This window comes from Strongylocentrotus purpuratus, unplaced genomic scaffold (genome assembly GCF_000002235.5).
Source record: "Strongylocentrotus purpuratus isolate Spur 01 unplaced genomic scaffold, Spur_5.0 spur5_scaffold_5, whole genome shotgun sequence".
In the NCBI taxonomy this organism is placed as follows: domain Eukaryota; kingdom Metazoa; phylum Echinodermata; class Echinoidea; order Camarodonta; family Strongylocentrotidae; genus Strongylocentrotus; species Strongylocentrotus purpuratus.
The window spans coordinates 3131557-3155897 of record NW_022145611.1 but is presented as its reverse complement, the minus strand read 5'-3'; the positions used below and the strand labels follow the sequence as shown (position 1 = coordinate 3155897).

At 36.8% G+C, this 24341-nt stretch overlaps 1 protein-coding gene across 3 annotated transcripts in view; it reads right to left on the bottom strand.

The window, feature by feature from the left end:
* Window positions 1-24341, bottom strand: part of LOC588169 (39S ribosomal protein L4, mitochondrial) — a 53331-nt gene that overhangs the window by 15072 nt on the left and 13918 nt on the right. For 2 of the 3 annotated variants that reach the window (XM_030998537.1, XM_030998535.1), the window contains exons 2-7: window positions 18495-18609; window positions 16710-16881; window positions 15478-15529; window positions 14664-14781; window positions 13663-13820; window positions 11729-11787 (exon numbers count right to left, since the gene is read on the bottom strand). In XM_030998537.1, the coding sequence (XP_030854397.1) occupies window positions 11729-11787; window positions 13663-13820; window positions 14664-14781; window positions 15478-15529; window positions 16710-16881; window positions 18495-18609 (674 nt within the window). Of the gene's footprint in view, window positions 1-11728; window positions 11788-13546; window positions 13597-13662; window positions 13821-14663; window positions 14782-15477; window positions 15530-16709; window positions 16882-18494; window positions 18610-24341 lie in introns of all 3 variants that reach the window. The other variant, XM_030998536.1, reaches the window with a different exon arrangement.

Sequence of the window (24341 nt, the reverse complement as noted above, 5' to 3'; positions counted from 1 at the left end):
GTATCATTTTTGTGTGGTATGTGTTCACGCTTGGATGAACAAGAGGCATTGTTTGCGAGAGTGCAAAAATCGACTTGCGCCAAAGTGATGCCCACAGCATGTTCTATTTTGGGATTAGCGGAGTGAGAAAATGAATTGAATGTATCAAATGAAATGCATTGCATATACTTTTTGCAGAAGCAAAGTCACACACGCACACACATGCGCGCACAAATTTCATTGATATTTGATATATGTGGCATGATTAATATTGTTACGGATGTTATTTGGATCTGCAAAAGACGATTTAATACCCAAATCCCAATTGTTTTATTTAAACATCAGATAAGCAACTTTGGCGCAAGTCGATTTTGCACTCTCGCAAACAATGCCTCCTGTTCATTCAAGCGTGAACACATACCACACAAAAATGATACCAAATGATTTGGGATAAAACACTCTTTCACAAGATGTATAATAATTTACTGTTCATAGATGATTTTTAAAATAATTAGCACTTTTCTAGGTGTAAACTTTTTTTTGCCTTACACTGTATACTGTATGTACTTTTTTTCTTTGTCTTTTTTTTTTTGGGGGGGGGGGGGAGGGGGGATCAATTAATGAAGCTTCTTAATTGCATAAGTCATATTGGCTGTTCGTAGAGGCAAGATAGACTAATGTGATATCAGTAGTACATGTATACATGTGCACAGCTTGAATACCTAATGAATCCTGAAAGAAAAAACCTTATAGTACATGAATGTAGATTTATTTTGCCATTTGTTAAAGGTAAAGACCAGTATTGGAAACGCCCCAATTTCAAAAAATGAAATGGAAGCTCTTATTACCAATCATGTGAAAGAATATGTTTTGACTGTTTTGATTGTGTCGCGCACGTGTGCGTAGTCCCATATAAATCTTTCTGTGTACAGTGCTTGAAACTTTACGAAGACTGGGCCATATTTCTTATCATTTTGATGATTCCAGAACCTTGTAGTACACACCAATACTTATATGCTAGATGATCAACCTTTTCTGATCAATTCCACAACGTTTCTTTCACAATGCAATCGCATGACCACAACTGGTCTTTATAATAACTCAACAAATTATATCAAACAATCTAAGACAAACAAATGAACATAACTCAACAGCCTGCCATTTGGTTCTGTAGAAAAAAATGAATTGTTATTAAAATGAAGACAAAAGCTTATTCATTATCACCATACTATTCAATACTATGACATGAATACCAATCGGATACATACTCCAAACAACACAAACATTCTTATCATCATCACTTCCTCCTCTGTCACCATGGCAATGATAACAAGACCCTTCAGCATCCATGGCAGCTTGAAAGGTTCTGTCTTATCAATAATTCTGGAGGTGGATCATGACAAATTACAAGATTAAATGAAATCCAGGTCTGAGATACGCATGATACTAGTCACATCAATAATCCATGGATGATGAGAAACAGACATAGGTTGCCTTTAGAGATTGGTCTGGGGAGTGGATGTCATGAACATGAGGTAGGTAGCAGGCACATACCCTTATCAGTTATAATGTTTAACAGTGGGTTTGAACAAGGAGACTATACAGAGACCACAGTCAATAGGACTTGTACTGAAGCTGCTACAGAGACCACAGTCAATAGGACTAGTACTGAAGCTGCCACAGAGACCACAGTCAATAGGACTTGTACTGAAGCTGGCCAAGAGACCACAGTCAATAGGACTTGAACTGAAGCTGCCACAGAGACCACAGTCAATAGGACTTGTACTGAAGCTGCCACAGAGACCACAGTCAATAGGACTTGAACTGAAGCTGCCACAGAGACCACAGTCAATAGGACTTGAACTGAAGCTGCCACAGAGACCACAGTCAATAGGACTTGTACTGAAGCTGCCACAGAGACCACAGTCAATAGGACTTGTACTGAAGCTGCCACAGAGACCACAGTCAATATGACTTGAACTGAAGCTGCCACAGAGACCACAGTCAATATGACTTGTACTGAAGCTGCCACAGAGACCACAGTCAATAGGACTTGTACTGAAGCTGCTACAGAGACCACAGTCAATAGGACTAGTACTGAAGCTGCCACAGAGACCACAGTCAATAGGACTTGTACTGAAGCTGGCCAAGAGACCACAGTCAATATGACTTGAACTGAAGCTGGCCAAGAGACCACAGTCAATAGGACTTGAACTGAAGCTGCCACAGAGACCACAGTCAATAGGACTTGAACTGAAGCTGCCACAGAGATCACAGTCAATAGGACTTGAACTGAAGCTGCCACAGAGACCACAGTCAATAGGACTTGAACTGAAGCTGCCACAGAGACCACAGTCAATAGGACTTGTACTGAAGCTGCCACAGAGACCACAGTCAATAGGACTTGTATTGAAGCTGCCCCAGAAACCACAGTCAATAGGACTTGTACTGAAGCTGCCACAGAGACCACAGTCAATAGGACTTGTACTGAAGCTGCCACAGAGACCAGTCAATAGGACTTGTACCGAAGCTGCCCAAGAGACCACAGTCAAAAGGACTTGTACTGAAGCCGTCCCAGAGACAGACAAAGTTAGGCTCTGCTCAGTGCTCAAGACTGTATGGAAGTGCCTTGAAATATCCAATTAGAGACTGTACCTGCAGACTTTAATAGCATGAGGCAAGATATTGAAGGTACACTTATTAAGATATTTGAAAGGGGGTACTTAGTCCATAATCTGGACAATTAACTTTTAAAAACTTGTCACTATATTAAGTACTTTACATTGAAGAAAGTTCTTAAAAGTAAACTGCTTGATCCTCTATTTGAGAGGGTTAATTGATTTCTGACATTAAATCCTCTGAAAATTGAATTGGAAGTAACAATCACAAACTGGCATTTTCTTTACTAACAATAACCTAAAATAATAAGAACAAGTTTTTTTCAAAAAAGACAAGGGTGCTGTAAGGTATTAACTAATTGATTAATCATTTCATGAAAGATTTAAACACAGTCACACGATTTTATAAAAATTAGATTTTCACAGGAACTTGAAATCTATCTTCAGAGACATTTGGTATTTAAAAGAGGGGGGGGGGGGGGACATGAGAATGGAATACATCTATAGATTCTCCATGAAAATTGACACGATACTAAATTTTGAAGTTGAATGTGATGTGTAGCAGGTGGAGTGAAATGATGACTTACGAGAGTCATTCTCCCTCGCCAAACTCCGCTAATCCTCTCAATGAGTGATGCCTCATACCAATGCTTCTTCATTTCAAGGCATGGAAACATCCTCTACAAAATATTTACCAGTATTTATAGCTACACCAACTTGTACATGCTACTCATCTCATCGTCACATAACTTTTAGAAGAATAGAGAGAAAAAGAGAAGACCACGCCCCCCCCTCCCCCCTGGGAGATAGAAAGAGAGAGAGAGAGAGAGAGAGGGAGAGAGAGAGGGAGAGAGAGGGAGAGAGAGGGGGAGGAAGAGAGAGAGAGAGAGAGGAGAGAGAGAGAGAGAGAGAGAGGGAGAGAGAGAGAGAGAGGGAGAGAGAGAGGGAGAGAGAGGGAGAGAGAGGGGGAGGAAGAGAGAGAGAGAGAGGGAGAGAGAGAGAGAGAGAGAGAGAGAAAGAGAGTCAGAGAGCTCTAGACCCAGAAATAGTCTAGAGTCTCTGATTAATAGCTATTCAATTAGAATTCTTTAGCTAAGATGGTAAAAGGGATGTTGGTCATTCATCTGTCAATTTAACATCATTATAATATTTGTTATCTATCAGTCAATAACTTTTAACCTATAGCCTTTAAATTGGCTATACACAAATTGTTTAGCATGCTTTTTGTATATATTGTTGAAATTTATTTAATATTTATTCTCAATTTCTCATTTGGCAAAAGTATAGTGGTATTTCTTATATTTTGTTTCAGTAACAGAGTAACATAAGAAAAATATATTGGAAAGACTGCTCACTTTAAAATGCAAAACTGAGAGCAAAAATAGCCTGTTTACTTTAATACCTATTATAATCAAATATCTCTCCTTATGTTTGCCTATGTCGCTTCTTTGCTATGGGATTTTGATATATTAAAAATAAATTCGAAATGGATTAGACACTATAATATTTAGCTTTATATAGTGCTTAACAAATATGCTATTACCCCGGTCATTGGATTCAGTGCTTGCCCGCACACATTGTGTGCACAATCTCCACTCCCTGGGGAGCATTCCAACCAGGCGTTACTTGTTTGACCAACAATGATGGTCGCATCCTACTGGGTACCCATTTAACACATGGGTGGAGAGTAGCAAGTGCAGGTTAATATCTTGTCAAAGGATATTCGTACCGTGTCGGGATTCGAACCCTATCAATGAGTATCATGCCACCATAGTGTAATTGAAATTCTCAGGGCCGAGTTATTGACATCATTTATTCCTAATATTTGGGTTCTCTCACATTACTAATACGAACTTAATGACATTGATATATCTATATGGTAAATAGTATTAAATACTTTGCACATTTCCAATATTATGGATTCAAAAATGAATTATTTCCAACTGATTATTAAATTGAATTTTCAAAATGTTTTCATTGTAACATATACATTAAACATACACCTGCAATCTTCTCTTTTCTTTAATTTCAAATTCTCTTTTCAATTTCAACTCCATATATTTCTTATTCTTATTTATTCTTCTTCTCCTACCTATCATCCCCCTTCTGTTCCTTATCTTTCTCCATCAAGACTCTTCCTCCCCAAAATCCCTACGTAACTAGTTATTATTTCACTCATCTGCCGTTTCCTCCTGCTCCAACTTCATGGTATCCATCTTATTTTTGTTCCATCCCTTTTCCCACCATACCCTCTCCAAGCCCTCCATTTCCTGACAAGCATCGTGATGTTGACAGAGCGAGACATGATTTGAGTCAATATTAGTTTAGGTGAGAATGGTTGGAGATAGGGATGGATGGACTGATTTATCATCCACACACATACCAAGGGGAGGATACTGATGATGTATTTGTGGAGGACTTCCTGTAGCATCATCATATCATGTCAAGTTGAAAGTCAATGAGAATATTAACCCTAATCATGCAGACAAGCTTCCTAGCTCCCATCAATGCACACTAAACGTCTTCTGCCGGCCGGGCCCCTCCTATCTGCCATCTGTCTGCATCTACAATAGCTCCAAATATTGGTGCTATTTTAGGGTTATTCCATCAATAGCAGCAGATATAAACGGTTGCCACCAAGCGATGATTGTTTCATAGTTTTTTCCCATATCTCCAAGGCTCTGCTAGATATAAAAATTAAAATAATTCTTGTGGAATATTAACCGACTCTGATCATATCAAGCTACATAGTTGCTAGTAAAATAGATGTTTGCTGAATTATAGTGAAGTATTCCTACTTTAACATAGTTTTGATCAAACTCACATTTGAACTCTATTGCTCATTGTATTACCCTATCCCCCCAAAAAAAATTGTCAGGGAAAATACTCTTCCAAATTTTTTTATTATAAAACAGGAGAATGACCCCCCCCCCCCCTCCCATTACTTCATGATAGGAAGAAGGAAAAAAGAAGAACAAAACAAAAAGAACCTGGCTCCTTCTCTAGTTAATTCAAAAACACATTTAGAACTGAAATACAAAACTGTTGTATGGCCAATTTTACAATACATCCGCTCTGACCTAGTAACTCCATCTCCATTTTACAAATATGAACATATTATATATGTTAAACACCCACACAGATTCTCTTCTCTTCTTCATGATATAAATCATAGCCATAAAGATAAGAATGAAGGGTGATGGAACAGTTAACATAGTCTGGATATTTCATGAATCATTTCCAGTTTAAGACATGATTCTTGGTAGTAAAGTCAAGTCCTGCCATAGACGTCTCTCTAGGATAACTAGAAGCCAGGTTCATGACCCCTGAATGCCTACATGATGCTCAGATCTCAGGGCTGGAGTCCACCTGCCGCTTGAAACTTTCCAGACTGGCAGAAAGAATATCACAATCTGGTATCTATCCATCAACAGAGGGGGCTATTCTCACTTTGGCTATGCGTTAACAAGTTCTATAATTTATTAGTTTTACAATTTTCAGAGCTCTAGGCAACTCTAGTAGAGAATCAATATTGACTGTAAGTAAAGTTCCTAGAGAAAAAGGTTATGATGTGGAGGTCTTTATTTTACCTGACTGCTAAGAAAGCATAAATGCTTGTAAGTAAGCAACCAGATGGTCGACGGCTTTAGGTTCTCTCCGAGGGACCTGGTGGTGAGGATTAATGCCTTACCAAAGGGCACTAGCGCATTGACTTGGTTTCGAACCCGGGTCATCAGATTATGAGACAACTGCTCTACCAACTGAGCTATCGCGCCTCCTCATTATCATTGCTAGCTGCTCTCCCATACTGGTCTTTGTACAATGTAGTTGTACAAGGATTATTCTTATCAACAGATATTTTAAAGCTAATTTAAAGTCAGATTATTTTCTTTTCAAAGCTATATCATGAAGATCCTAAATGTGTATTTCAAAGATTTAATATAAGCAGGAACTCCAACCTTGATTTCAATTTGCTCTATTCGGAGGAATCAGATTGGTTCAAATTGTAACCAATTGGAAAAAAGGTAAGAAAGTTATGAATTTTTGACAGTTGACTAGCAATCGCTATACACATTTAATATTGGCAAATTAGTAATGACACTGAAATGAAGTGTCAGAAAAAAATTCTATGTTTTACAACATAAAAAATGAAATTTAAAAAATGACTAGATGTAGAACTTTTTGTTTTTGAAGGACCCATACTAACAATCCATTTTAGTGCATGTATAGCTCTCCAGCAAAAGGAAACACAACGAAACATGAGAAGTATATTACAGATGTAAGAATTCTTCCCACAGATAACTTATCTGCCAATTTGAAATCCCCATTAGGTATAGTAATTTCAACTTTTAAACATTCCCAATTTTCTTATTGTTTGTCAGATTTTGTAATAAATTGCACCAATTCATTTTTTAATTTTCCTTTATTCATTCCATTCCTCTTGTTCATCTTGATGTGTAGGATTGCCTCTTAATAACATGTATGTGTGTGTTATGCACACAGTGATGAATAATGCAAAAGCAAAATAAGTTATCTTTTACTATCAACACTTCAACAATTTTCAAATTTATCTAGAAAATATTTCCAGTAATTTATATACATGTATATGTCATTTAATGGGCCAAGATACCGGTAATGGTAATTTTTTTTATAATTCATTTCATATCCATATTTCCATTTATTTAATCATCCCTGGACCTTTCCATAATTGCTATAGTTATAATGATCTGAATGTAGATGTAAAAGGTATATGTAAGACCAGACTAGACATTCAATAATGCTCCTCTACAATACAACCTATCTCATTGTACTCTGCATAATAAATATATATCGACTAACACTAGTGGGAGCTCTTCTTCATGTATATGGTGTTAGGCTGCAGACAGGTAATTCATCAACCCAAAATGCATTCTAGGATGACAGAACAAACTTGATAGGAAATTACTTGATTAAATAAATTCATATAAAATCAAGCAACTGTTCTCTGTCAATTTTAATTTTTCACACAATGTTAAATAGTCAGAGGCTTCTTAATTTTACCTAGGGGCTGCAGTTAAAGCCCCTCAAAATTGTCGGGAGCCCAAATTCGCCAACAAATTTGATGGCAAAATTTCACTTAAATAATGTGAAAGAGAATGTAATTTAGAGCCCCACTGCATTTGTTTGGCCAGGAGGAATTAGACATCCCAGCATGGTCACTGACAGATGGTTATCTCATCAAATCAGCTCTCAATTAACATAAGAAAAAGAGGATCATGGGGGAACAATGGTCACCAATTAAGAAAAGTTTGCTATAGGGAGGGCGCAAGTAGCTATTCTGGTAATGTATAGTATTGCAGTGGGGGCATTAAGACATATTTCTGCAAGGATTTTTTTTTTTTAAATTGCGTTTGAAATCGAAAATTGATAAAAGTATATAAAATGTATGTAGGACAACAGAAAATGCAAATTATGTATTCTCTTATATTAGCAGCAGTGTGTCTTAAATGACATTATGGTACAATTTAGTGAAATTTTGCCTTAATTTTTTTGGGTGAATTTGAGCCTCACAAAACTTTAGAGGGGCTTTAATTAGCCTGTTTTTGCGTACTTTAAAGATGCATGGTAGTGGGCTCTATTGGGGAATTTGACACCATTTGAGTGTTTATCCAGTAACAATCAACAGGTTTAGCCTTCAGTTATATGATCAGCAGGCCTTACCGTAAATCTCCGTGTATAAGGCGCACTTTTTTGCCGCCGAAAAAATTTGAAAGTCGGGGGTGCGCCTTATACACAGGTACAGAAAAAAAGTTTTTTTTTTTTTTTTTTTTTTTTTTAGTTTCGATTTATGGCGCTATGCCTGGCAATGTCACCCAGCTCAGTAATCAGTGTGTTGACTCACCACTCGGAAACTACAACAACACTCAAATTTGTCTGTCATCTTGGTTTGAAAGTAATCTTTCTAATAGATCTCAATATGTAGTTTATAATAATAATTCCTCAAATATTTTTTTCTATAACAAATGGTGTACCACAAGGTGCACCACTGGTACCATATGTACTCTTTTGTTTTTAATTTACATTAATGATCTTACACATTCTTCTAAAAATGACATTGTTACTATTATTTGTGACATGTTCACAAGCACAAATCAGCGCCTTCAACTGCACCTCGATGTAAAATGAAGGACCTTCCCCGCGTGGGTTTTCTGCAACAAAACAACAACAACAACAAAAAACTTTTTTTTTTTTTCTTTTTTCTTCTTCCCCAAAATAGGGGTGCGCCTTATACACAGGTGCGCCTTATACACGGAGATTTACGGTATGTAATGTTCTGCATTTTCCACCAATCGATAGAAAGGGGGTATTTCTTGATGGGACCACGGGTATGCTGTGTGCAGACTTGTACACACTCATTAATGGTATTTCCACGAAGTCAGGTGTCAGTGAGTTATGACCTACCGCACACGGAAACTGACTATCATCTCCCTTTTAAATACTTTATCTCTGTTTATTTCCACTGTTTCAGTCTGTGGTTTGACGATAGTTGTGTTTAGCAGTGTTTCAGCCTTCCAAAATTTACTTTGGGGCAGAAAAATTGCCCAGTCTGGCACATCTTTCAGGAGATATTTGTATTTTGTCTTTACTCTGATCCACTGATAGATTCCTACTATCACAGCAACACAGCTTGAGATTGCTCAAGTGTCCCCCAAACCAAACATTGCATACCTTCACAAATTTAGACCCAAACAGACACCTAAATAATGTGATAACTTTTCTTATTTTGTTTGTCTGAGTATTCCTGTCCCACTGCCGCCTCCCGGCCAGTAGGCAGGTAATCTTGGACCTGCCACTACCCCCTCCCTCCCTCTTTCAGAGTTTTCATTTTTTATAGTTTTTCAGTCTCTAGATATTGGCGATTTATAAATTCTTGGATTGGATTGGATATAGGATTGGATTGGAATATGATTTACATTAATTTCCATTCTTTGAATAGGTGTTTCACTTTGAAACTTTAAAGTGGTTATTTTTATTGAATTTATTTTCACACTTTTTCCTCTCTCATAACCTTTATTTTGAGCTTGGAACTTGATAAAAACAACAGTGAAGATTGCATTTCTGTGACCACTGTATTAATCTTCGCTGATTTTCTTCCCAATGAGTAAATCCCTGCTTCGCTGTCTCTTTGGTTTCTTTAATCCTTTTCTCCATCTCTCTCACTCTCTCTTTCTCTCTCATTCTCTGTCTGTTTGTCTCTCCCACCCCCCCCCTCTCTCTCTCTCTTTCTCTCTCTATCTGTCTCTCTGTCTGTTTCTCTTCCCTTTGCTCTTTATTTATTTCTCTCTCTCTCTCTCTCTGTTTTAAACAAGTACATGCATTGCTCTATTTTGCTTTGTGTCTTTTGATTTCAATCACTCTCCTGCTCAAGCATCTTTAGCTATGAGTTTAGCTACTGGTGCTACTATACAGAAGGCCAAACACATTTCAAGAATGTTATGAAATTGCATGAACAGTGACAAAGATAAAATATATTTAAAGGTAGTGTATCCCTTTTGCAGCCAACATAAAATTCTGTGGAACTTTGCAGGAATTATGAACATGTCATGTTTGTCCTATCTGTAAAATTTAAACGTTGGCAGTGTCCTTTTATTCAAATGATGCAAGGAAGGCTGTTTACTTTCTAGACTTCACTGTCAGACACTATTGAGTGACTGACTGACTTTTTTTCTTCTTTGGTAACAACATACATAAAATGAGCTGTAAAGGGTACATGGGCATTTGCCTACATCAATAACCCACTTCTTGTAATTGCCAAAATGAAACTGATTGAATGTTTGCACAGCACAAAACATACGACCATTCAGCACAAGGGTCTTAAAATCAGACTATTTAATTAAACGAGCCCTCTCGCTGAATCCGATTCGACAACTAACTATTTTACCACAAAAAACATTTTCAAGCCCTTTTATTTTGAGGGAAGTTCATAATTAGTATTATCTTTCAAATGCTGTTGGAATTTAACCTGCAGGCCTGTAAATGGGACATAGTACCTTTTAACTAGTAAATGATTTTGCTCTAGATTTACAACTGAGTTTAAATGACTGTTCAGAACCCCCGTCAGGTAGATACATGCTAAAGGACCAGACGGACCCCACTGATAATGATAACTCTAATGATTAAACATTCCCAACCCGCTCACCTCTAAATTACATGTAAAAGGCAATGAATATCATTGTAGGTGAGACGAATGCTAACGAGCCTCCCATAACGATTCTTCAGACAGACCTCACACTTTCAATGAGATAACAATTAACAAAAAATGATGTGGGTATTGTTCCTCGTTATTGGACAGCACCCAAACTATTTTATCAGTCAGTTGTGACCACTTTTGTCATTATCAGTACATTACATAAGCACACACAATGTAGATTATTGTAATTGGTGAAGACTGACCAACCCTCTCCATTGTCAAATACCAATGCGAACTATAATAAATAATTGCCCATGACAGACACTAAGTGAAGAGATTTAACCTGTTTATAGTGATGGATGCGAATGGGTTCATTATACAATCTATCTGCACTCCAGTTGAGGGTTCATGTATCTATAATTGAGGCCGAGTGATAGGTCCATAAACAGCCTCAACAAGAGTGGATAGATCCTGTACTGAACAAATTTAAACATGCATCATCTGTTTTATAAAATGAAACTCCAAGAACCTTATCAATTAATCTAAGGAGAATTCATTTCAAGATAATTTTTGTGTCATTATCAAAGACAAATTTATCAGCCCGAAGTTTAATAGGCTTACTTTAGCACGCACACAGAGATAAGCACACTTACCTCTATTCACATCAATGCGCAGTGACTGCTATGCATGTATTAACCCACACACAGCATGAGCGCATTAACATCTACTGTACACACAGTGCTGCGCATCGCATGCTTACAAATCGTCGGGAAGTACTGAAAACTATCGCACACTTTTTAAGGAAAAAGTGTGTGCTAGTCTCAGTAAATGCGTCACACATGACCGCATTTGACCAATCATTTGATTAGGACCAATAGGATCTAGGTGTGCGTTGTAGAAATATATATACCCTTTAACACCTTACACTTTAAAAATAAAAAAAAATGAATTGAAAACTTACACATCTACAAATAGCACAGATTCTCCCCAATAACGCTCCTTGCATAGATCCTGCAGGTACTGTAAATGAAACGATAGAGAAACACAGATGAACATCAAGGTACAGGTGAAGGATAATCACTTCTCTTTCCTAAACGGTAAATATTTAGTATAATTTATCAACTTAGACCTCTGCAGTCTCTACATCAAAAATCCATCAACTAGACATTTAAACTTATCACTCTACTTCTGCACTGAAGACATAGAAAGTGTTTTTGTTGGTAGACCGCTATATTGATATTGTTGATGTTTTTTACTTGAGGCAATAATTGCCTAGCTGTGTGTAGTGACCCAATTTGCTGCTGTTGCTGGTCGCTACACGACTGGCCCTGGCGGTCATTGTGTGGGCATTTTCGGTGGCTTGAGGAAGCAAAATGAGTGGTCGCTGGTTGCATTAGGCAGGTGGTCATTGTGAACGGGTTCTTAACTACATGAAATCTTACGGGGGAATTTTTAAGTGGTTGTTATAGATAGGTGGTCGCTAAGACAGGTTTGACTGTATTTCAATATATCTGACTTTTAGTCAAGCTAGCAAATGTGTCCTAAATTGTGAAACTACACAAAAATACCTATCCATGAAAAACCACTCTATGCATAATATGAAGGCCTATGATTTGGGCTGGTTGATGCCATATTAAGTGCTTGTGAGGGGTCAAGTTTGTCAAACTTTGTGAAAGAATTAGTCAGAGAATAATGGCATGTATACAGTCGTTTTTCCTTAGTGCATTTAGAACTTCTTAGAGGTATTTCAAATATTCCTCATGAATAATATCAGTCCAAGAAAATCATCCTTATGTCTATATATATATTTTTTGGGGGGGGGGGGATGGGGGATAGGGGGTTATTTTATTTTTTTAATGGAAAAAGCAATTCTACATAAGAAAAAAAAAATGATAAAGAACACAACAAATATTTATATAATCCATATCAGAACTTTGTTTGATCTGTCTTTGAACTAATAGTACTCAAACAGTACTAGTACCCAAAGTGGGATGTGTCCAAGATTAGTTTTTGTCAGAGAGCGTACACGTGACCGGTCATTGGTAAAATCATGTTATAAAACATCATTTTATATCAAAAATTAATAAAACATCATCTTATAAAACAAATAATACACATCATTTTGTTCGGGCATTAGTAAAATTACCCACACTCAGTACCTTTGAAACAGTCCAAACACCATTGGCTATCGCTTCAGGCATGTTAGACTGTTCGGAAGGTACCTTGTGTGGGTAATTCTTACTTATGCCCTCACTGATGTGTATTATTTGTATACTCACACGCTTTGTTCGTTGATACTCACAGTGGATAGTCATTCCACTATATAAATAGTAACTGTAATAAATGAAGTGCAACGCACCAGCCCTTAAGATGTTGATAAGCAGCTTTTGTAACGTATCTGGTATTGCGTTCACCTCAAGATGTAGATCGTTAAAGGGTTTTATTTAATGAAAGCTTGTGACAATATCATAAGCTATTCATGCCTTTGAAACACAGTTTCATTAAATTTGGACATGCATCTGCCGCATCAGTGATCGCATGCTAGATCTACATACCTAGCATGTACCACTATGAGTTGTTTTACTTGTATCGTGACAGTATTGTACTGGCATTCAAAGACAGGTTTGACTGTATACATGTATATATATATATATATATATATATATATGTGTGTGTGTAGCTTAATACAAACGTCTCCAGTATAGCAGATTTCTTAGCTTCTACACGATACAGGTATAACTCCTTATTACTAGCATTGAGAGGGTTAACAAACTCTTACCCCTGGGTCAGCTGATGGTATGTCCAGAGAGTCTACTATATGAAGATCATCTTGAGTGTATTTGATACAGGTATAACTCCTTATTGATAGCATTGAGAGGGTTAACTAACTCTTACCCCTGGGTCAGCTGATGGTATGTCCAGAGAGTCTACTATATGAAGATCATCTTGAGTGTATTTGACAGTCAGTGCTACCCTCAAACCATGAGCTCTAATCTTCTCAGGTAAAACGTACCAGTAGCTTCTGGGACCCCTGGGTCCTAATGCTTTACCCCCTGCAATTTAATCAGGTACAAAAAAGGGTTATAGTTTAGTATTAACAAAATACTGTCTAAGCAGTTATTTTTGCTTGGGTTTTATTTTTCGTGAATTTTGCGAATCACTTGTTGATCCTGAATTTAACAACCCATGAAAATATTTATTATGACTGTGGTACACATGAATGAATTGATGATCCACAAATTAGAAAGACAATTATTGAATAAAAGTTTACAATTGGTAGTGGTTGTGGCTTCATGCAAATTTAACAACTCACAAATTTGATCATGAACTCTTGATCTGCACAAACATCTCTACACAAAAATATTGGCTTATACAGTAACTTGTAAGATTTCCTTTTTGTAATGAAGAGTTTCATCATGAATATACGAAAATGAAACAATACCTCTTGAAATGTCTATAAATGTCATAATAGAGAACATACCAATAACATAGAGAATAGTCAACATGAACTTAGATAATAAGTTATAAGATGCAGATCTGAAATGAGATATTTATATATATGCCTGGTACATGGAATATAATAACAGAAGATCAAATAATTACTTTCATACTGATTACAGGTACAAATATCATTTTATTCACATGTGTGTAAACATATTTTTAATGAATTGGTATTACACAATGAAAGAAACACAGAGGGTACATGTAAGCATACTTGAGCTAACAGTTAGGGATGGTTCATTGAAGAAAACACAGCAACTTATGTTGTTTAGTGTTTTCTTGTTAGTGCTAGTGAGCAACATCAAATTGTCTGGTGGTCCAGATGCAGTGTATATGCCACAGTTTAGGAACTCGGGATTGAGATGAGTTCCTTTCATATATACCAGTTTACTGACCTCCAATCCAGATAGGTGATCTTGTACTGCCATGTCGTGCTCGTCCAGTACCCTTCTGTCGCCATGGTTTCTTCCCGCCTCCTCTCACCTCTGCCCTACTTTTAGCCTTGGCCATACTCTAAAGCAAGTACAAAAACAAGGTGTGAATTAAACAATCTAGTTTACCTTAGCACATTTTATTAGCAGACAAATTTTGAGTTCATTTTTCATCGATAGCTTGTAAGAAATGTCATAAGATTGAGTTACCTAACAGCCTAATGAATTAATGTACGCTTATTTTCTATCTCACATTTGAATAGAATGTGACGAACTTAGATTTCTACCAGTTTCTTGCAATGGGCCAGAGTGGACAAAAGTTTCTGGCTCTCAGCTTGGATTTGTGATTGTGTGGAACAAGAGAAAGATTAGAAAACATGGCGATTTTACAGGATTGTATATGGTAATGTTACTCAATGCCTCCAAGAAAATCATAAAAAGGATTTTATTTTTGCGATTTCTACAAATCATTACTTTACATAAACGGTGCATGCCCCTAAGTTCAAACCATGCATACTGGTTCACATGAAACATTTATTTAAACAAACATTCACCTCCAAATTCAGAACTATATTTGGTATATAAAAGATATATGGACTGCTTTAATATTCGAAGCATAGCTGTTTCTGTACTGGCTCTCGGGGACGTTACATCCTGTATAACGTCTCCTTGAGCCTATAGAAACAGCGATGCCTCTCATAGCAATCAATATATCTATAATATCAAACACCAAACCATGCATTATTTGTACAATGTATTAATCTCAATGGATACATACTATTCTCTTGTAATTTCTCTGCCACAGTACATTCCTATGCAAGATGTCTAACCTGTGAATATACAAACAGAATCACATTAAAATACATGTATGGGACCAAGCAGCAGAAAAAAGAAGAAAGTGGGAAATGAAACAGAAAAGGCTTTATCTATAAAGTCTAGAGATACAAACTGGGTTCAAATCCTGCTTGAGGCAGTTTAAACAACTTTTGCAGCCACAGTCAAACCTGCTTTCGTGACCACCTGTCTACAAAAAACACATTTTTTGTTTCCCTAAAAAAAAGGTTTCTCATTGAAACATGTACTAAAGGAACCTGTCTACACAGACCTCTTGTTGTGTTTCCCTTGGGTGGTCACTAGAGACAGGTTTGACTGTATTTCCACAATATGGAATAACAATGAATTCATAGCTGCACTAAATTATTTCTTGCATCAAATTAATTTCTGGCATTAGATTAATTTACCAATGGGAGTTGCCGATACTTAATTACTACTGTATTAAATTCTAATATTTATTTCTTACATGAATTTATGAGCTTGAATACAACTTTACCTTTTATTAAAGGTACTATAGTCCCATTTGCAGACCAAAAAAATAAAAAAGTTTAATTCCAACAGCATTTTAAAGATAATATTAATTTAGAACTTCCATCAAAACGAAAGGGCTTGAAAATATATTTTAGTGTGGGAATAAACGAGCATTACTGGTCAAAATTGACTTTAGTGATTGCAATCATTTTAGTAATAGTCTGATTTTCAGACCTTTGTACCAAATTGTTGTACGCTTTGTGCTGAGTGAAGATTCAATCAGTTTAATTTTGGCCAATACAAGAAGTGGGTTATTGATGTAGACAAATGCTCATATACCTTTACAGCTCATTTCATGTATGTTATTACCAAAGAAGAAAAAAAGTCAGTCAGTCACTCAATAGTGTCTGACAGTGAAGTCTAAAAAGTAAACTTAAATTTCACAGACAGGACATACCCGACATATTCATAATTCCTGCAAAGTTCTACAGAATTTGATGTTGGCTGCAAATGAAACAAAGTACCTTTAAAGCATTTTACTTTCAGGGCTCCACAATACAAACGTTTTGGAAGGGGGTCCTGGTTGAACATTTTACAATCTCTATCCATGATTCTTAAGTAAAAAAAACTTTAAAAATCTAGGAGAGTCCAGACTTGAAATGTCCCTTTCTACCTATCCTTTAATACCCTGAGGAGGATGCATACCTTGGAAATGTAGCAAAGACATGTGGATGAAGATCCAGCAGACCAAGCTTGTTATCTTCTAGTGAATTTATGGTCTCTAGCCATGCCTGAATAGGTTCTACCGTGGGATCAGGGTGAAGTAAGTCTCTGCTGGTAATCATGGGTAGGCCTGATGCCTGCTCACTAGAGTAAGCTGCAAAATTTGAAAAACAGACCTCTAAAAAGTTAAATGTGACACCATACTATATGGAAGAATATGAAATCTTCATGCAGGTTCGGTTTACCTTGTAATGATTACAAACTGACCTTGAGCAAAAACATAAGATGATAAGGATGTCACAGTCAATGGTGAATGGTTGTGGCAATTTTATATTTAGCTTAAATCCCCTCTATAAAGTGTTGGGAGCCCCAAAACTATGATGGCAAAATTTCACTTCAATTGTTTCATAATATGAAAGAGAATGTCTTTTGAGACACATTTCTGCAACAATTTCCAAAACAAATGGCTTTGAAGTTGAATATTGATGAAAGAATACAAAATTTAGATTTTCGGCGTACAACAGAAAACCCAAATTATCTATTCTTATATCAATATTTGTCTTCAAACACATTTGGGGGAAATCTTTGCAGAAGTGTGTCTTAAATGACACCCTCTTCCACATTATGATACAAAATTAAGTGAAATATGCCTTCAAATTTTTGGCGAATTTGGGGCTCCAAACACTTTAGGGTCTTTAAAGGGAAATAGACTTTAAACAAATTTAAAGTACTTTAGAGGAAAGCAGAAAAATCAGAGAAGCAAAATGATGAAAGGTTCATCTAAATCTGACCCAAAATAGGAAAGTTATGAATTTTTGAAAGTTGTAATCACTATACGTATGGGCACTTCAAATTGGCTGAAGCGGTAATGTCAATGTTATGCAATGCCGGACTACTTTCCTGTTTGTTCCAACATATCAAATGACTAAAATTTAATTCTTCAAAAGTTTATGGCTCAGGAGGGTCTACTCTATGTAAAGGACCTACATTGTATATACCGGTATGCTAGCTATATATATATTTTGAGTAGTGCCCCAAGAGAGATGAAATTTATGAGAAAAACAGAAATTAGTGATATTTTTGTACACAGCAAATGGGAGGGTTATCCACATCCTACGTCACAATCCACTAACCAAACTACCAATTTGAGATTCCCATAGACTTAGTGATCTCATATTTCAAACATTCATAACTTCCTTACTATTGGTTCGAATCATTTCAACCTTTTGCCATTCTGTTTCTGTTATTTTTCTGCTTTCATACAAATCAACTTATTACAAGGGTTGGATTGCCCTTTAACAAGAGCAATTAATCCCACAGATATATTTTAAAAAAGAGAAGTGATATATAACATTGTTGGTCAGAATCTAAATAATAATAATAATAATAATAATAATAGTACATTTATAAAGCGCAGAAACTATCCAACATTAGGTATATATTCTACTGCGCTACAAGAGCTCCTGATATGCTTAGATTTACGGTACAGTTGTTTAAAAAAAAGTGTTTTCAGTTTTCAGTTTTTCAATCCATTGCAAAGTCACAATTGTCTACCCCTTTATAGTGACTGATCCCATCAATCTAAAATTGAGTCAGTTGAGTTGCTCTGGAATTGCTTCAATGCTGGACCGAAGGTATGACAGTTTTTCATCATTTGAATTTCATAATGAAGTAATCACATGAAAAGATTAATGGCAATGCTCTCATGAAAATAGCCGAAGTCCTTACTTGGCTGCACAGATAATACAAAAGAAAATGACAACTTACATCTATTTGAAGTGTTTTTATTCCACTGGATAAGGCATGGGCAGGCTGGTGAAGCTTTCAAATGACATGACCATGAAGACAGGGGACGACCTCTACATGCTGAATTTAGGACAGTCTGGAGAAAAAAAGGTATTCAAAAGATTACAAAGAAATGTTTAATTCCGAGTCCTATCTGATTTCACATGGAGATAATTGTAAGAACACAAGCAAGTATATATTTCAAAAGAAAAAAAAATGCAGTAATGAAAAGAAATATCACAATTCTGCGTCGATATTAACTATCAAAGCCACTGTCCAATATTGGTCGGGTGCGGGAAAGTGTGATTTTGGACACATTTTAGATGTTGTTTACCTACCTCTCCATGGGACCCTATGGGAGCAAATTAAGGCTCCCTCGAATAATATCATAAAAAACATTTCAAGGGAGCCCTTGAGGCTAGGCGCGCGTGTGTTGTGTTCAGTTGGCGACCGTAGACTAAGATAACGCGCCCGCAATCGACCGTCGGGACATAGACTATGTAAATGTAATAGGGAGGCCAATGCCCAAATCTAACTTTTTAATTACTAATTTGTTTATAATAAAACAAACATTAAAAGAAAGGATTTTCTTTCACTAAGACAACTCACCCATCTGCCAACTCCAGAATTTCCATAAAATAGGAGATATCCAGCTCTTTCGTAGGCCTTTCCTTCTACGCCTGGCCGTACGTAAGAGCCTTGAAACATTTCATGGTCCCCAAAATTACGTTGAGAATTAGACAGGCCCGAGGGAAGAGGCGTGTCATTGTCCTGACAACAAGTTCAAAACTTCGCGCGAAAGTACATTCGTCAACACCAGCTAGCCTTGAATCGATCGCACACACCGAACCAGGCATGCAAGCCGCAATACACGCTGAAATTGAAATCGATGTACGTACGAGAACTAGATCCACGAGAAAAAAAAGGAAGGAAAGAACTAGATCTAAATGTAAATAGCATTGCACCATGCACCTTGCTCTCGTAAGCACACACACACTCATCAGTCTGCAAGAATCTTCAACTGTGAAGGAGGTAGACTTAACCCAAAGAAGAAGAAGAAGAAGAAGAAGAAGAAGATCTAATTCATTAATATTTACCTTAGATTGTTATTCCAATATTCCAATGACTTGATTTCCTCATGAGTATTATGATTTCAGTTTACTGTAGTGTACAAATCAACTAGAACGACCTCCAAAATCCAAGTCACAGCGAGATCGACACATTAATCCGGAATGATACTATGTACATATATGCATATCGCATAGCATGCGTACTTAACTTAGATCTCTCTCTCTCTCCATGGCTATACGTACATGTAATACTATGTATCATCCACTACATCATGACTTTTCATCCACTTCTCAATCGGAGTATAGACTGCTCACGTAGACATTTTTTACTGAAATATCTTTTTTAACATTTTTCACGCATTTTGTAAAAATCTGTGTTTAAAAAGATATAATCTTTTTTCTTTATATTTTCTAGTTGTCAAAAGTGACATTTGTGCACATGTGATATGTTAATCTCTATCAAAAGTTCTTTGATATTATATTGATTCCCTATTTTTAGGCTCTACCTTCAGTCATTGAGAAAGATTTAAGTGAGCTAACCTCCGCGCCCTCTAAGACCCCTCTGTGCGCGTTATGTTTCGTCTGCTAGTACAATTATTGGATTCAAATATGTCAAAATATGCAAGATCGTCAACAAATGGTGAAAGACCGTTGAAGATCTGTGTTCATAGGTACATGTAGATCCTATGTTGTGGAGTGTACAATTGTATTTTTGTTATAATTATTCCATAGATTTTTTTTTCTTTATTTTTTTCTTCTGGTAATTTTCTGACTTGGACGACGAGCGCACAAATCGTAGGCATAGAAGCCTTATGCCCGGGCATTGGCCTCCCTAATTCCTTGTGCTTCACATCTTTTTTAACTGATAAGAAAATTCACACAAAACATAGAGTAAAGGAGCCGGTTTTCGGCCACTTAAGACAAAATCCTATTTTTTGGACCCTTTATTTCCTATTTATTATCATTTTTTGTTCAAATCATGAAGCAAATATTATTATTATTTAAACAAAACAAGAATCCCAGAAAAAAATCACGAATTGCCATGACAATATTCATTTCAATTTTCACTGTTTCGGAGTCAGTTTTCGGCCGCATGTACAAAGTCAATAGGAAGCGCGCGCACGCGCCGTGCATTTCCGCGCTGATCTATAGCACTAGCGGGCGGAGCAGATATCCTACGCCGGAGCACGCCGGAGCTCGCCAGGCCGAAAACTAGTACTGCGGTGATCGGATATTGGAATCTGAATTAGACAGAGATATCGTGTGTGTGTTGCTGTGTGCAGCTGCATTGATTTAATACATGCGATGAGATACTTTTGAGCTTGCGACTAGCACAAAATCTGGCTCTAAATCTGAAAAATACTTGAAATAAAGCTCATTTTATGGTACCCATATTTCTTACAGACACGCGTAAGATACTCGATTTTTCAGATTCGGGTAGCGGGACCGCCGATTACATCGCTAAAATGTGATATTTTACTTTTAGGATATATTTTTCATTGCAAATGGTTCTTCAGTGACACTGCACTGGCATGGTATGGTATGTGTGGGATATGTGTTATGCTATTATGCGATGTATTTTAGAGGGATTTTACCTTGCATCCAACCAATCGGCCGAAAACTGGAGCTGGCCGATTACCGGCTCCTTTTGCTTTACCGTATTTTCCGGCGTAAAGGCCGCAGTATTTTCGGGTAAGAAAAAATCAAAAAGTCGGGGTGCGGCGTATACGCAACAACAACAAAATTCAGCGGTCAAAACATCACGTCCATTTGCACGTATGGGACTATAGGAACGGTAGCATGACTAGACAACGGTACAGGACAATTCTAGAATAACTCCACACAACTTACCGACAAGTTTATGTTGCATAGTTGACATGAAGACGAAAAAACTTGTTTTTCTAATAAAATCTGCCGATAGATCTAGATCTAAGTCCATACCATTGCATCGCCAAAAAGTAAACAAAGGGACAGGCCGTTACTTACGGAGCTAGCTGCCGCGCAACGCAACTGCGCAGGTCGAAAAATGCTATTTCGGATTACACCGCACATCGAGGAAGGGGTATTGTAGGATACCAAATCTGCGTACGATACAGTACTAGCTTAAAAGTCGATAAAGATCTGCTAAATTATGATCATTTTTGAGGTTAACTTCTTGTTGATTTATAAGAATATTGATGAATTTGGTATAGTTTGTAAAAAAAAGAGTGTTCTACAAGAAAATTACGATCATTTTGTTTGGTCCGTTTTTTTTTTCTCTTTTTTTTTTTTTCCTCTTTTTTTTTTTTTTTTTTTTGCGGTGCGGCCTTTACGCCGGCAAATACGGTACTCAAACTAGATTGTCTAGATAGTGCAGCGGCTTAGCAAGAAAATTGTGCACTTTTTGATAAAAGCATGAAACTTCTAGCATAGTTTGCTTTCACCATAAGATTTATTTTCAGATGTGGAGGGAAGTCAGATTTGACCTCTGATGACCCTGAGAGGTCAAATTCAAAATGGCCGCCAGGCCGCATGGTCTAATGTACAAACATGCTTAACTTTTGAACCAAATAGTCCAGAGAAACGTTTAAGGTGTCATTTCCAACTAAGTTGGGGATGCCAATTCATTCGGTAATACTTTTGAGATCGCCTGAACTCAGGGTTTTGCATTTAGGTCAAGGTCAAGGTCAAAATTGACTAAAAATAGCAAGTTTTGAATGGTTACAAATGGTTAAATCTCATTTATTTGTCATTTGTTCTCAAATTTCTTTAGGAATGGTTCCCCTGAATAGTCCTTTTTCAATTCAATTCAATTTTTTTTTTTTTTTTTTTTTTTCAATTCAAGGTATTTTATTCACTCATTGTAGCCAAAGGCTAAATTACAAATGAATTTACAAAATTCAAAACGTTAAAAACATCATACAAATTAAAAGGAATCATACACAATATTGTAAAAATAAATATTAAAGCAAATGAAAGTAACTATACATGTATAATGCTAACATTATAAAAATATTGCTTACAAACAAAGACAATTTTGGAATTTAAAATTTAAATATAAATATTATTATCCACTTTCCATCAAAATTTAAAGCTTTGTGTAAAGTGACTTGAGTGGTATCTGATGGTAAAAAAGATAAAAAAAAAATGATTATTTTTCATTAAGTTTAATTAAAGGAGTTATGAGTTTTCTATTAAATATACAAGTAAAGGTATAATCATAAGGAACAAACATGAAAAATCAATACAAATTCACAAGTGATTAAATAGCTATAAGTTCTGAATTGTAAGAAGTAGACTGGCAAGTGGTCAATAAAGTATGCTTGGGTTGTATCAAATAATTAATTGATTAAAAAGGGTATTATTAAACTTAAAAAACACTAAATTAAATGAGTGTAAACAAATGTTCGGCGTTTCTATGGAAAATATAATAAATGTTTAATATACAGTCATAGCTAGTGAAATTTAATATGTACGAATGTAAATTATACTATTAATCTAATGTAAGCCAGATTCATGAATAGGGTAAAAACAAGTTTGTGATAATCAATGATCATTTCTGGTTTAAAAGTCTCACAAGAAATGGGAGAGCACTTTTCCGATAGCGCTCTGTTCTACATTTCACAGGCCTGTACTGGTCACTGAAACGTAGTGCACGGAGTTCAGATTGCTTAGGGGGCAACCATTGGGGAAAGTTTTTCTCAAGTGATTTGGCAAACTTGACACACAGTTTGACACGTCTTTCCGACAAAGTGGTAAGTTTTGTAGTTATTAGTGCATTCTCATACGTTTGGTACTCTCTGCCTAGAATGATGCGAAGGGCCCTTTTCTGTATACTTTCTATCTGGTTGGAGTCCGCTAAGGTCAGGGAAGAATGCCAAACTGGGGCGCAATATTCGGTAATGGGTCTGATGTACGACTGGAACACGGTAAGTAAATCTTCTGCGGGAAGTCCAAACTTTTTGAGGGTTCTGAGCATGTACAGTTTTTTACTTGACCTTGAAACAACGTCGCAGACATGCTTGTTCCATTTCAGGTCATTCTGGATGGTAACGCCTAGCAATTTTACATGGACGCACTCTGGGATTGGTTGATTTGAAATGGTGATGGGTTCGGGATTAGGGGGTCGTCTGCTAAATGATATCTGAAAGAACTGACATTTAGCTGGGTTTAGCTTCATGCGCGTGGATTCACACCATATTTCCAACTCCTGGACAGCTTGCGATATGTTACTTCTTGTTGTAGATTTTCGGCTTTCAGCTATCGTCAAGTCATCAACGTATTTCCACCTGGAGGTTGTTGATTCGTCTAATGCATCATTTACTAGGGCAAGGAAAAGTACTGGTCCCAAGCGTGTTCCCTGTGGAACACCTGCATTTGTCACCACTGGTTCCGAAAGTTTGCCACGGTATCTCACTTGCTGCGTCCGCTCCGAGAGGAAGCTGGACAACCATGGTATCAGTTGTGGTCTGGCACCCAGTGTGTAGATCTTCTCAATGGCAATATTGTGGTCAACCAAGTCAAACGCCTTGGAAAAATCTGTCATCACTACTGTTGATGTGTATCCCGTCTTGTCAGCATGTGAATACAGATATTCCAGGAGATCTACTAGGTAATGAGAGGTTGACATGCCCGGCCGATTTCCATACTGATGGGGATCAATGTTCCCACTGATATCAGCGAGCAGCATCTTGCAAACAAAGAGTTCGGCAAGTTTCGCGAAATGACTGGTGAGTGCAATGGGTCTCAGCTTGTCAATTGAAGGCGGTGTTGTTTTAGG